We start from the raw sequence: 15,845 nt of genomic DNA, 5'->3' as shown, positions 1-15,845 counted from the left end.
GATTTGGTTGTAATATTAGGGTACAGGGGCCAAAATATACCGTTTTGGTCTAAAATTGACCAAAAAAATCTCAATAAAATCATTTTAGAGGCAGATATGAAAAAACTGAGAAAAAAGCATCAAGGTATTGGCCCATTCTACCCCTGTGCCAAATTTCAGGTCATTCGGTCCAGGAACGGCGGAGATGAATCACTTTGAAGATTTGACAGGAGAAAGAAGAAAGAAAGAAAGAAAGAAACATTACGAATACAATATATTTCACCATACTATGTATGGCTGAAATATAACAATATATTTCACCATACCTATGGTATGGCTGAAATATAATAAGAACAGCAGGAAAGAGGGAGGTGTATCAGCAGTAGAATACATTACACTTGAGGATAGAGAAGTAATGACAACGACCAGTAAAATAAAGAGAGGAGAGTTCCTGCTTGTAAGGAAAAGTTCCCGCAATATAGTACAGGCTTTACTGCTGCTCTATCCACCAACGAGGGGTGTATACATAATTGGGAAACCCGATTGCCCAGACCCTTCGGACATGTATGGTTAAATGAGATTTATGGTGAAAGAAAAAAGTAAATTGAACCGTAATACCGTCGGGCTGGCAGGCCGGGTTGTCGTTCAAGAAGCCACAGAATGGTTCCCCTAGAGGCACAGTCCCTCCCGGCCAGTGGATGGCAACTCCGGGTACGTCTTCAAACTCCTGCTGATTACCGAGGACATCATGGTGGTAGTTGGCTACGATCTAGGTAATGGATACAGGCACAAGGAAGGGTGATACGTGATAATCATGTCACAACTGTTATACCACTCCTGCGCATGACCACAAAGCTGACCAATTGCTCCTCTGATAGAATTACTGCAGCATTGAGAAGCCGATATCTTACATGTACGTACACCTGCAAGCATACCTCAAAACGGCCTGTCTCTGGGTCCACCATGTCTAGCAGTGAGAAGTCGTTTTCACGGTCACCATTGCCGTCAATAATCACTTTCCCAGATATCCCTGAAATTCGGACATAATATCAAAGTGTTGCCAAATCAATATAGAATCGTATAGATGACACTTTTATTGTATTTCCGTATCAAATGTCATGTCATGTAATCAATGTTTCCTGAATTAACAAAATAGGCAATGAAGCTGGGGACCGTTTTGAAAGGAAAAATATGTCAGTCTCGTGACTCTATAGACTTTGTATCCAATTGCCTAATCTATTTTATATTTTGCCCATCTCTTTCATTCGGAATAAGATAGGAACAGTTCGTGTTATTGCCTTCAAATGATTGGTTCCGCATCCTCTCTGTGATTGCTGTGCCGTCCCGCGGATCCTCGCCGTTTGCGAGAGTCTCGTTCAGAGCGAGAGAGTACAGGATCACTGCGTCATGAAAGGCACCCACGAAAGGGTTGACCTGTGGTAGCGTTGGATGTGAAAAAGATAACAAGATTCTTGGATCGTACCAGACAATGTTCCTCAGGACATATCAAGATGTTTCCATATCAAAAGACATACTTGTATTGGAAAAGCCTCGTGTGCGTGTATAATCTGAAATATGATGGAGTCCGTAAATTTGTGCTATCCTATATCTACAGGAAATGTTGACAATAGAGTTTCAAATTTCAGAATGGATATGAGGCAGTTTGATTCATATTCGTTTTACATCATGATCACTGTCATACTTTTGAGTAGAATAGACATCTTCGGTTTGGTAGGAGTTGTTACTCTATGGAACCGCTCCTTATCAACCGCTCCTTAAACTCTTTGATTAACTGACTGTGATGGTTGGTTTGTGAGGTTGTCCAGGGCTTTGTAGTGGTTGTACAGGGCAAGATGGTTCTCCATAAACTTATCAAGCCTTGCCTTGAAACTATTTGCTAACGGTGCACTGTACAGTGTACTGTTTGTTGTTGAGTAGGGCGATGTATGAAATCATGAGATGCCTGGCTTTCAGATTAATGTGAATTAATCTAGAGGAGCAAAGTTCATATTCGTTGGAGCTGCATATGAAGCGGCTTACCAACTGTGGCCCGTACGTGTAGTTATGGTTCTTCTCAGCCATCATCTTCACCCTATCCGAAAAGGCGATATAATCTGAACTGTTGAGCGTTTGGATGGTGATGATCATCAGGGCCTATTAGGAAAAGGGGAAGGCTATTTCAGTTTTCTATAGTGTAACAATGCTCGTGAATATCGTATCAGTAATTCATATTTTAACTACTGATGGTGTCGTTAATGTTACCTGGTAAGCCTTCTTAGCGTCGCCATCCTTTCCGTCCCCTCGTGTCCAGTTGCCGTACCCTATCTCGTCGCTTGGGAACAAGTTGACGTCGAAGAAAGCGTACTCTCCCGATGTGAAGCCCATGTCGTACGCCTGGAGAAGTATGCTGCGAACGGCGTCGGCAGACACGCACAGAACCACAACTGAAACGGCGGCGATGTCATACTTAAGTCGCAGATCAATGTATGTAAAATCTAATTCAGCTGCTGATAAACGTTACAAGCATTTTGAGCTGTAGTCCACATTTAATCCTACAAGGCTGAAACGGATGCTGTGTTATGACCATTAAGTGCTACCTCTGTGTTCTAGTCTTCTATCAGGGGGCACTGTTTGGGGGCTGCAATGGTATTAGAGAGAGGCAAGGGTTAGAAATATTTTAAAGCCAAGTTGTGTGGTGGGCAACTTCACCCAAACGCTAGGTTTCCTGGCGTTTTTGACCTTGTGACGAGTTCTGCAAGTGAATTAGAATACTTCAAGGTTTTCACATGTTTGACGTTAGTTTAGACATGAGTTTTGATATACTTCGTCATCATAAAATGAACTTAAGGGAGAAGTGCCCAAAAGAACAATCTTCAAGATTTAGAGAAAATGCGCCTTTGGCACACTGAGGGTATTTTCTCCCATTGCATTCTGTCATGATTAATAATATCATGATCAACTGAGACCAATAAAAGCTATTGAGGTGAAGCTGTACCGTTGCACAAATATTCCACAAGACCATCATTTAGCGTTATCAAAATGATCTAAACACCGATACAGATTACCCCCTCTCGACACTTCTCGTAGATAGTCAGAATTCAACTGGATTCAACTGATCCGACCATATAAGGACATACAAATGGTTCTATTCATCATATACATGTAACAAACGCAAAAAGTACAAATCTTTTGCATGTATTTGAAAAAGATTTCTTAATAGAGTTTTGTTATTTTTCAAAACTTGTGCACAGGTGGTCTATGAAATTTGCATCACTTAGGCAAGCACCCCTCGAAGACAACAGTGCGTTTACTGCGCTTGTCTGACGCTATTCCAGCTTCAGGATTAGAAGCAACTCCATCTATTCAAGCGTGATATTGGCGCTATGATTGAGGCAAATGTAATCCGCTTTTTCGTCCCTCTACAGTTGTATCTATCGATCGCCTGGATTAGATCGGCCCTTTGATAGCGTTGCAAGAAGTGATGCATTGTCAGTACAACTTGCTGTCGTGTTATCGACGAGTGTCTCTCTTTGTGTTGAACCAGTGGTGGTGGTAGAAAGCTGGAACCTGTGCACGGCTATCATTGAAATACAGTATATATTGACCTTGAAGAGTCAGTAGGACGAATACTACCCAGTGTTTCTCTTAAAATGGACGGGATCCTCGGAGAGTCGACAGTGATTTTTTAACACTGTTCGATTTAAGACCCTAATTTTCTCATTGGCATCGACGACGAAAGCTGTAATTTGACAAACAGTATTCATAGCCTTCCCTTCCTGGCAGCGACGTACACCTGCGTTGTAATTGAACGATTTGCCCGAAAGTGGATGAATGTGCCAGGAAACGTGCTAGGGATAAGACATTTTCTGACAGTAAGACACCGTGGCAAGGATTCACAATATTTTAACCAAAATGTACTACAGGATACGGGTATCTTCTTGAGCTATGATCTACACTCCTGGCCCTGTGTAAAAACGGTACCCACGAACTATTTTCAGCATAAGAACCTCCTTGTTGGAAATTATGCCTCACTAGCGTATACTGTATTCATATATACAGAAAAGACACTCATATACCTGATATGAGTTAGCACCATGTATATGTATACAGTTTAAAGGTATGGGTCGCAAGGACAGGAAATTTCACTTCACAGTGTCCAGGTCTGACATGATGGAACGCGAAGCCCATCCTTCTCTTTCCGAAACAATTTGCATGAGGGAAGCGAGTGAAAGTGCCTTACCCAAGGGCACAACATGGCCTAACTACTAGGCTACAGATACAATGTTCATGTATACGTATGTGGTAGTAGATTATTATATGTCGTGCCACAAGGACTGGTAATTTTAACAGGAAATGATTGGTTGATGATTGAGTTTGGTGTCTCCACTCACATGTCATGATATAATTCTGGCATAAGCGTGGAACGACACGCAAGTGAGGCATTCTTCTGACAGATATACTATATCTTACCAAACAGCTGGAACCTTTCCCGTTGATGAAAGCTTGAAACTGCATACTGCACCACTGAGTGCTCGTTCAGGTTTATCCTCTGCGCTTTTGTAAGTTTCCGTATGGTAACCCCACAGCTCTACCCGTCAGTACTGATAGATAGATTGATGACAGGCAAAATAAAGTAGATAAGGAAAGTTCTAGCAAGGTTCCCAAACATTAACCAACACATAACCCAATGTGACGTTTGAATTACTTTAGGGACCAAGGATGAGGCAGGGATTCTGCGCAACAAATCATATTCTTCAGCTGGAGCAATCTTTCTCAATCAGCCTATTCCTGTAGTTTCAGCATGCATCTCACTTCAAAGTCTATTGAAGCACCAGTCATCACGCAAGTGACTGTACAGACTTGGATAGCGCTCAAAACTTTATACTCTCTACAGAAAAATCGATGCCTTGTTAACATCAGCTGTAAACTTTTCTTCAAAGCTTCTTTCTTCTTGACTTGTCCTTTGCCAGGTCCTTGACTAATCTCGACAACTTGGCTCACACAATTACTTCAATTCGCAAACCACGTTTGATCCAAAGTTGAAGTACGTCAAGATCGGCTTTACCCATGCCAAGATGCCCTTGTAACTTTGCGAGCAAAAACATAAGAGCCAAGTCTTGTAATCAGTCCAAGATTGTGCACGGAAATGAAATCTCAATAAACATATCACATCATCTTGCTGCCGCCAAACCTCTTAGCATGACTCCATTGACATTGCTGAAGAGAGTTAGAATCTGGATATCAAAGAGTGCAGTTTTAATGAGCTTTGTGCGGAGTGTCTGGTCATAAAGTGGATGAAAACCCTCTTATGTAGGGAACCCTTGTTTTTATCTGTTATGTATATGTATACATGTATGTTTGTGGTGTATCTGTTCGAACCCTGGAAGACTAGCCCTATAGGCTAAAGGGTATCTTAATAAAGGAATAAAGGAACTCCACTGCCTTCATCTTAGACATCATTTTGCAACAAGGGCAACAATTGACATTCCCATTGCAAGGTCTCGCCACTTTCCTCGTTGGTCTCTCCCTTGAAATAGACCCTCTGCTTTAAAAGTTAAAACAAAGGTATTAAGTAGACGACCATTAGATGAGATTTTCATGTAAATGCGAAGACACTACAGCTTACGTGTAGTGGTTTAAACCCTCATATGTACAATGGTGTTTGAGCCTATCAGATATTGACGTGTGCTGAATCGTAGATAAATCTGTAGGCACACGGTATGTGACAAGACTAACATGCTTAGATCATCGTGGGTGTGACGAATGGTTTGGAATACCAGAAATAATAAGGAATAACTTAGAAATGTCGATAAGCTTGGACTAATAGGTTTGTTAAAGTGTTACAAATGTCTCCACACGACACTGTGTATCCATACATCATGAATAACAAGCCTGATTGAGCACGAGATGTCGTAAACTCTATGCCCAGAACTGCGCCACAATGTAACATATGATAGCTACTGGTATGCTAGCGACAACAACTGTACAGTATACTGACGCCACCTACGCCAATGTACAGACGATCTACAGTTTAAACATGGATAGATATTATACAAGGCGGAAGGAAGGCAAACTTTGGGCACGGGTTAAAGCAAATTAATATTGCTTCGATGATAACTCCTGGGACAAGTTATCTGCGAACGTGTTTTATGCAAACAACACTTCCAAGTAATGGCCCACAGAACAGCCTTTACTTCCATGATAACAATTGGGAGAGCGTTTGTGTGGTGATTTGGATAGCGCAATTACGCAATTAATCTCTCTTAAGAAGCATAGCTGGCTCTCTGGGCCGCTTGTATTGTTTGATACCACTCCAGCACATTTCATCAACTAAGGCGTATCTTCTAGACGTACTAGGTTCACGTTTACATACAAATTACATGGATGCCGTACATGATACATGATCGACCTCGGCTCCATGGGTAGTAATTCTCCGTTTACATAAAAAGTAGCGTAATATGAGGACAAGACACGTTCTGCTTTCAAGGTCAAATTTGTTAACGTCATAGACGTGGGAAAAGATATAACAAAGTAACTTATCAAGCCACACTTTTTGTTGTGCATGGACTAGTCGAGAGGCAGAAATGAGTGGCCCATTATTATATGGGATAAATTTTAGTAGCAATCTTTCATATTTATCCATCGTCCATTGAAGGACAAAATTACATATGTATGTCAACAAATGAAGGTGGTGGTGACAACAAAGGGCTCATTTCTAGTATTCCGTTGAGTGCAACAAGTATGCAGCTTACGTCACTAAATTGAACAAATAACTTAATCACTCGCTGTCATTTGTAACATCAAATATCGATCTTGCAGTATTGCAGATATGGTGATTGTATTTTGCGGCTAGAGTCATGTTTCATCCCTCTTACTCAGTTACAGATTGAATAAGACGCCTTGTTATCTTCAATAGTTCAACTGTCAAAGTTAAGGACTTGTCACCACTGCCTGGAGAGTAGTGATCGATCTTCCCCCTTCGTCATAGTGTCTGAACTCTGAAGGCTCATCTATCTTTCCGTCAAAAGTTGTTAGGAGATTCCATGTCAACACAGCAGACCGGCGGAGCGAACAGGTCTGTTCAATTTACCCGTCACCACACTGCCTAACTGAAGTACGCAAATTGTGTCTTCCACACACTGAGATGGAACAAACATAACCGTTCTCTAGAGAGGATATCCTTCTGCTTGCAGTGGCTACAAATAACGGTTGCACCAACTAATCCACCTGTAAAACCAACAAAGTCCACCTGTGAGATTTAAACACTGACTAATCCATCTGTGAGATTTAAACACCAGCTAATCCACCTGTGAGATTTCAATATCAGCTAATTCACCAGGAACTTTACAACAACAGAACCAACTAACCTACCTGCAAGATTACAGCACCAACTACAGGCCGCCACAAGACAAACTGAATTGAACTGCTGAATACCGCGGGGTACCTCTTGGTGTTCTCACGACTAGCAAGATTACAGTACCTGTGAGATTACACCCACCTGCAAGAATACAGAAATACCTACTCCCCTGTATCATTACAACAAATACCCTGCCCACGGCCAGGGAAACTAGATTGTCTACCGGACCGATCTATATTAGATCAGGCATTAAAGAAAGCCTGGTAATCTCTTTATCTAGCAACTAAATCTCGTCCACCATAGGCACGTTTTCCCTGGATGACAGGCTGAAAACATTATTAGCTCTTAAACGATATGCGAACAAGCAATTCTTCTTACCCTCCCGTCCGACACCTCTATGTGCATTTCTGCTGCTCATCACGGTCAACTAATGAACGTGTTAACATTTCAGTCATAGTCCATTTTACTTTTGGGGAGGAGTTCTGTATGGATGATGAAAAGTGCTATTGACCCTCAGTAATGCCTGGGTCAAAAAGGACGGCTAACGTATCTATCAAGCTGTGGTAAATGCATTGGCCAAGGTTTATTTAAGCCCCGGTCACAAAGCGCGTACGATTCCTTGCGATGGACTATTCCGCATATCGTACGATGAGCGCAGTACATCGCAACAAAATCGTAAGCATCGCAAGTCATCGCAACGCATCGGATGGTGTTCAAAATTTTTCCAGCGTCGCACGATTTTTCACTTGTGTCTCTTCTGTATAGCCGTCTGACCGCTTTTGTGCTTCTTTAACCAACAAACATGTGAACGTAGCTGTTAAATACCTTCCTATAATATCTTTAACTGTAAAAATAAATTAAAAAAGACCATGACAACAATATTACAAGCAAAAGTTCAAATCAAGCGTGAGTACTGGTATGGTTATCTCGGCCTGCTTGCCGGCTCTACGTGTCAGGCTCTTTCGAAGATCGTATCATGATATGCTATCAACAAAAAGATGCCATCATACAAAAATCAAATGATAAGCATTATATCATATATATTTCCGACTCATAGAGCCTGCCTTTATGTTCGAGTTGTCCCCATGGTTATTACGATTATGGTAAACTGATCCAAGAGTGCCAAGACCGACGAGAGCTGAGATTTGATCTAATTATAAACTCACATGCATGAAGCGATCAAACTATTGTCTGCATCACCTGTGCGTGACGCGCTGTTCTCTGGTTGCGACTGTGGCAGTTGCGACTGATATATTTCCCCTTTTCGTCAATATCGACAATATCAGGTAAAACTGAAACCATCACAACATACTAAAAAATCATAAATCTATAACCTCATCAGTAGACAAAAATTGCCGTAATGAACTCTGCTATGGGGGCAAATAAAACCTTACGACGATAGCGAAATTTTGAACATGTTCAAAATCCATTTCAGCTCTATTTTTCGCCATACGACGCTCCCCGATTTACTATGATTCAATGCGATTGACACAGGCACGCTCTTATGACCTCATCGTACGATCCACTACGCGCTTTGTGACCACGGCTTTATATACTTAAACCATTGCTTCCGATTTTCTTCCGACTTACGTCGCACTGCGATTATCCTGCGCATCGGAAGGAATCGCAAGGAATCGTACGCGCTTTGTGACCGGGGCTTTAGCAAAACTGCAACCGACGGGTCTTTGGTACGGTGGGCTTATTTGATTCCTCAATGTCTTCTGATAAAGCTTACGTCCCTGGGCAAATATGTTCTTATTATACACGAGACCATTGAGAGGAAACACGATTAATACAAATTTATACAGGTTTTGTTGATGTCCATAGGGGCATTCATAATTACATTATCAATATCTACATGGCATACGAGGTTACCAGGAAAGTCACCGCTAAACAGACGGTTTTCAGCTACCAGCTCTAAATATCGTCGGAGTGGACAATCTGATTTGATCAGTTGAACAAACGTCAGTAAATGTAACCTTTGCATACAGACAAGGAAAGTGGGTTTGCCTTGTAAATTGATTTCAGGTTTTACCTTAAAAAGTCACTTTGATTCGTCATGCAAATATTTCCCTAAAGATATGCCATATGCAATGTAGTTAACGTGTGTACATTCAGTGTATCCTTCGTCCACAATATTTTGGCGACGCCTTGGGGGCGGGCCTAATAGTATAGTTTGCGACCGTTTGACAAGAATTCCCAAAATCTCGTGAATTTGTCCACGGGCATGTGTGGTTGCATCATCCCTTTAAAGGGGAATAGCTCGTGAATGGATTTACGGATCTTTATGATATTTCCAATGTAGATAGCTTTAGAGATGCCTTACATAACTAAATACTAATCATGCAAATCAGGGGCTGATTTGCATAATTAATAAGGACAGTTTATAAATACACTGCATTTCATGTTAGAATGCTCAAAAATATACCATATCTAACTCAAAAAGAGAAAAATATTAGTCTTACTGTTAAGGGTATATCCGATTGGCAAAAAATTCCCTAAATTCCACAGCCATTCGTCCGCGCGTACGCAATTGCACCCTCCCTTTGAAAGGGAATGACTCGGGAAGAGGTTGACGGATCATCGCGATTTTTTATATGTAGATTCGGATATATGCCTTTTATAAAAGGGAGCTATCAATGCAAACCAGAGGCTAATTTGCATAATTAATGACTACAGCTCACTGATAAGCCGCAGTATTTCATTACTACTAGGGCACTTAAACATGACAAATGTAACTAAAAAAAGAGAAATATTGTTAGACATCAATAATGCAAATTGTTACCTAATTTACACAACTAATGAGAAATAATTGTTGTTATAGTGTTAAATGAGAAAAATTCAATTCTTGCGACATTTGATAGCAACATTTAAGTTGAACATGCGGACGTAAGTCGTGCAATTTATGAGAAAATGCTACAATAGCTTTCTTTGCTAAGACTTTCATACTTTGATCACATTGCAAATGAGGACCTCATTTGTATAATCAATTAGAAACATTTATGATAGGTCACTCGTCACAAGAGATCGCCTTTCTTGTTAACAGCAATTCCCGACAAACATCCATCGCGTAAAACAATCTTCATACATACATGTACAGCCACACGAAAGGATACAACAACAATCATTAATACTTATAAACAATAAAAACAGTCGCCATGGCAATAGTTTTTTTTCCACACTTATTCAGATCGTTGTTGATTACATAGTTTCACTTTATTAATCTGTCCATTCGCATTGCAGGAGGTGCATGCTGCACAGAAATGGGAAAACTTTAAGGAAAAATTGTCTAGCTATGAAATTGCGACAGAGAAAAACAAAACGACTAATGAGATCAGGGTAGCAAAAGCTACACATGTACGATCATCACTGCTATGCCGCACTGAAAGTGCAACACAGTTCCGATCTCTTTAGGGTTCTAATAAAACGTACTCATGTGCACGATATGTACGTGGCATACGTACGTGAATATCACGCAAGAAGGGCAGACTCCCAGAGCACATTTTACGAAACTTTTAACGCTAATAACTTAATGAACGAACCTCAGAGCGAAAAGTTTTCACGGTATCATGTTCAAGAGGGACTTTTGTCATCGTCTCTAATAAAAGTGTGATTTATCCTGTAATCATCGTTTAAAAGCACTCGGCTACGCGAGTTAAGGCGTAATTTCGAGTTTTGATTTCTGCGCACGTAATATGACCAGAACTACAGCAGGTTGCGTATGTTTTCCATAATGATAGGATAGTACCAGCGTTATACGAATCAGTACGCTACGAAAATAGCCTGTAACTTTATTGGATATCGTGTTTGCAATCGCTACATAAACGTCACTACATTAATATCAAACTGTGACCCACCCACCTATGTCATTCCCGATGAGACACACGTTAGTTTGGCCGTATGTACAACAGTTGTGGTTGTATTTTTGGCGCTGCAAACCATATGCATGTTTCAAGGTCATGTCTAACAATGCATCCCGCAATTGTTCTGAATATGTCTATACAGAAGAATAGGGCTGAAGTAAGAAACAGTTTCTTGTAATTTCCGAAGCATTTTCTGGGTCTCAGGTCAAACAAAATCTCCAAAAAAATCTCCCAGCCTAATGGCCGTTCCGAGAGCCTTAAGCTAAGTCACAACCCACCGTACGTTTGCAAATACGCGCTATCTACGTGCCAAACGTGGGCAATCTTTTGGGATCCTTAAGTGGTAAGTACGAACTTACGAACTCGTAGGGAATCTTGGAGCACGCAGACACGCCGTGGAACTTTACGTGCAGGCAAACTTTGACTTTGTGTGCCATCGGGCTGCGGATTCGCCCCCCGTACGTGCCAGTATGGGCGACGCACCTGCCCTGTACAGCCTGAACGTTTTCAGAAATACGTGGCGGACGTGGCCTCCCAAAAAACATACGGACAAATTCCACGTACGGTGGGTTCTGCCCTTAGCTTTACGTGGACATCTATAGACTTGTTGAAGATTGACTACGTGCACTGGGATGAATGCAAAAGAGACCGAGTTACCTCTCTGAACGGTCCACTGATTACTAATGTCTACCGAGGCCCATTGATGATTTGTCAGAGGTCAAACAATGTGAAAGGCGTAATCTCGTGTGAACATCGGTACTCTGACGTATTACTGCAACGTCACGTAAAATGGCACCGGTGGTACAAGGTCCCCAACAATTATCTTTCAAATTCAAATCCTCTTCCATTACATTTACCCACAAATAGGGCAGGTGTCATTCCTTTGCGGTACCATACATCGCGCTTAGGCAGCTTTTTGTGTGATGCAACTTTCAACCTATTTCTGTGAGTGTTTTGATTGAATACCAGGCCTTTTAACACATTCTTTACTGCGGATGTTCAACATGCATGGGGTACACACAGAATCTATATATACTACATTATACCATGCCCACTGGCCTTTTTCACAATGAGACTTCCGGATTCACTACGCTATTGCCGTTTAACTCCTCTGCCTTTCCCAATTTTCCTAGGATTCGTGGTGTTATTCAATGTGCACGGTGTAGCAGAACGGTGCCGACTCAAAATGTGATAACTTTGTGCTAATGGATGAACCGGTAAGTCCAAATAAGCCGTACTTTACATAAATACCGAGGACGAAACACATGGTATTTTCTAAGTAATTATTTCCGCTGTGTTCGCAAAACCTTCTGTCTTACTCCCTACCATTCGTGGCTGGGTCATGAAGTCCACTAGTTAAGACTGCCCATGCCCATAATCACTTCCCACTGGACATAAGCCAAGACACAACATTTGCATAACCGCGTCAACAAAAAAGGTGCATAATTTGCTTTAGTGGATTTGCCTTTGGTGGGGGTCGGCCTACTTCAAGATAATGTGTAGTATCAATGTTACACTTTTGGTATTTCCATAGTTACCACATGGGAAGAACTTACAGTGTGCGTCCAGGTAACGTTACTACAAACACGACATGGAACTTAAGAATGTTTATATAAAACAGCGCACTTACTTCTTGCGTGCTTGCTCACGTCCGTCAGAATGGCCTCGTAGTTTGGTCCTTGATCTTCTAGAATAGCCTTTGGGTAGACCTTGATGCCGGCATTGGCTAACTTGGTAGCGATGCCGTCTGTCATGAAGTAATGTGTTTTTTTGGCCTCAGCGTCGTCATTGTAGATAACTGCTGAATCGTTCCACCCATAACGACGGAACAGGGTTACTAGAAACTCTCCCAGCTTACCATAGGAGACAAATGTCCGTGTTAACAGGTTATACTCGGTGACTTTATCTTCAAAGCCCAGCGCAGGTGCCCCCGCTGATAGCTGCGGGACGTTCCAATGGGACGCCAGCCGCGCGACCGGTGCACAGGCAAAGTTACAGGCTGGCCCCAAAAAGACGTGTGGCCGCTCATATATGTAGAAATCCACGGCAGCCACGAGACCCGTCTTACCGGAACACTGGGAATCATCATACACTAGTTGTAACTTATGGGGATACAGCGTGGAGTTCTCTACCTTTTCTATGGCGATTTGTATACCTGGAATCACCATCGGCAGTGACCACAGGTACTGCGGATCTTCAGGGAGTATCACTGCAAGTTTGAAGTCTTCTGCAAACGACAGTGACGCAGCACAGAAAACAGATACGTAGAAAGTTACTGGCCATATTCCATTCCCCATGTTTTGTTAGAAGAGTCCCGGCTTCAACAAAAACCAGATATCCAGCCATTCAGCCACTAGGAAGTGAGTGCTAAACCACCCACACGAGCTCGCTGGCGCAGGTTAGGTTTGCCTACCGATGCTCGCAGATGAAATAGATCTTTGAAACCCATGGAGCAGAATAGGATTTCCCAGTTTGAGCCATGGTTGGCTAACAGAGCTCTTCTCAATGCAAAGTTAATAGATTCGTGGGTAGGCGGAGAATTGCGCACAAACGCGGTATGAATATAAGCACAGGAGCCGTGCTGACGTCACAGGGATAGCGGAATCAGCGGGAAAGGTCATATTAACTCCAGTCATGAGAGAATTCAGGCTGCACCACACCAGTCTTGTGATTAATCAGGGGTCATCAGTACGCAGAGGTGCATGTATTGTACATCGATCAAGCCAGGGTGTGATGAATGTAGCAGATAGCGCAGTGAGGATTACATTCTCCTCATTGCATAGAGTGGGAAAAGGATTCGACAGCATAGTCCTTTCGGTAATAGCTCATGTTTTTCACATCGGTTATCCTTCATTAGGTCTCTCATTTGGCGTAGTAAAATCAATCATTTGCTGCATTTTTGCTGTTTCGTCATAATCACATACTGAATTAAGGTAGTGTAACTGTCTCTCTGTTTTCCAACAGATACACGTAATATTTGGCTTTGTAGTGACGAACGGTACAAACAGTTTGTTGTTGCTTGTATGTGGCACTCCAAATATTAACTTGAGTAAAGTAAAACTAGGTCCGTGTCTCTGTCAGAAAGCAAATAAAAAACCAAAGACTTACGAAGATCCATAAAGCCATGCATGCCATATGTTAGATCAGTTGATTACTGTAATGTTGAATGTGTACAGATAGGTGGTTGTAACGATATAAAGACCAAAGCCAGTGCAACTGATCTTCGTCCTTGTAGAATAATAATGAATGCAAGAAAAGTCATCAGTCGCCAAGTTAATTTGACTTGATATATTCGATTGACTCGACACCAATTAACGCTATACAATGAACAGTCATATGAAAATTCGTGCCCCTCGGTATCATATTTGCAACACTTCTTCCTGGCACCTGAGTAGAGATGCCAAGTTTTACCATTGTCTGCCATCCCCGGGGAGACACCGATGCGCACCGTAGCCTTCCATGAGCCGCGGAGAGGCAATTACCCGTGTTCCTCAAACATCACGGCTGCTCAGCACTTGCCCTGATTAGAAAATTATACGTGATCATTTCTGTGTCATTACAAACTAAACCGCAATTTCTTACCTGTCCTAAATGTACGTTTTAAGACGGAAATCGTGACTTAAGCAGTCCCAGTTCTTGAATTAAAGCTTAATTGTAGCGAAGAAGGGAAACGCCGTGTGGCACATCAGTGAGAACGGTAATGGTGAGTCACTTTTAAAGAACCAGGAGAGGCAATCATCCTGTCCTCAGATGAAAGTGCTCAGTCTAATTAATGTAACCCCTGGTGTGGCGCCTGCTGCAGTGTTTAGGTGATTGCAGAGTGAGAATTGAAGAAAATGACAGAATACTCAACTACAAGCTTTTCCTTTGTGAAATCATTTATTTATTTATTCGGTTTTACAGAAATGTTCTGAGAGGATCCAGCAACAGGAATATAGATTACAGGAATATAAATTGACCTAACATACTGCACTGTACTGCATCTTGTCATATGCAAAATCAAATAAACATGACATCGGCAGCTACATTCAATCATATTCTGTACTGCCCTGTAGCTTGCGATAACATATTTCCGGAATAGATCAAACAGGATACAACAACTCGACTCTTATCTCCACCAGTCTCCCCATCACAAGAGATTCTATTTCAATGCAGCCTTTAGGCAGGTAGGCAGCAGGCAGTCTTTTTAAAACTATTCCCCTTCTCTAAATGAGTGTTCGCTAATGAATATTCTTGTTCATCCTTCCTACTCAAACCATCCCCACCATCTATTAACTTCCACTATGTATGTATGTATGTATGTAACCACAGGTAACCAGTGAAGACAGAGTTACATGCCATATCACACTCAACGTTGTCTACATGGATTCACGGCTTATTAAGTTGCCATGGAAGTAGTTGGCCAGGGACGCTTCACAGGTTTTGCAGAGTCTTGATTTCCTCGGATACGGTTTGCGCGCTGATAATTCTCTTGGGAATGTGTCCAAAGATAAGATAGCTCTCGTCATCTTTGACAGGAAACGTAGAAGAGGACATTAGTAAGGGTAACGCCAGCTTTGCGGTCAGCACAATTAAATGTCCTTTGTCTTGACAGATGGCCCTTTTAGCTTCGGTTGTCAAACATCTCCTCGGATGAACGCACTTTG

General features: G+C 41.8%; 1 protein-coding gene across 1 annotated transcript in view; it reads right to left on the bottom strand.

The window, feature by feature from the left end:
- LOC118408855 (atrial natriuretic peptide receptor 1-like) overlaps nucleotides 1-13,731 on the bottom strand; it is a 27,642-nt gene extending 13,911 nt beyond the window's left edge. The window contains exons 1-6 of the mRNA XM_035809718.1: nucleotides 12,830-13,731; nucleotides 2,242-2,423; nucleotides 2,020-2,133; nucleotides 1,278-1,413; nucleotides 915-1,009; nucleotides 598-748 (exon numbers count right to left, since the gene is read on the bottom strand). Coding sequence (XP_035665611.1) covers nucleotides 598-748; nucleotides 915-1,009; nucleotides 1,278-1,413; nucleotides 2,020-2,133; nucleotides 2,242-2,423; nucleotides 12,830-13,496 — 1,345 coding nt within the window. The 5' untranslated portion in view covers nucleotides 13,497-13,731. The remainder of the gene's footprint in view (nucleotides 1-597; nucleotides 749-914; nucleotides 1,010-1,277; nucleotides 1,414-2,019; nucleotides 2,134-2,241; nucleotides 2,424-12,829) is intronic.
- Nucleotides 13,732-15,845: the final 2,114 nt, after the last annotated feature.

The sequence above is a fragment of the Branchiostoma floridae genome, chromosome 2 (assembly GCF_000003815.2).
Source record: "Branchiostoma floridae strain S238N-H82 chromosome 2, Bfl_VNyyK, whole genome shotgun sequence".
Classification (NCBI taxonomy): Eukaryota; Metazoa; Chordata; class Leptocardii; order Amphioxiformes; family Branchiostomatidae; genus Branchiostoma; species Branchiostoma floridae.
Note: the sequence above shows the minus strand (reverse complement) of the source record. Positions and strands in the feature narration are given on the sequence as shown.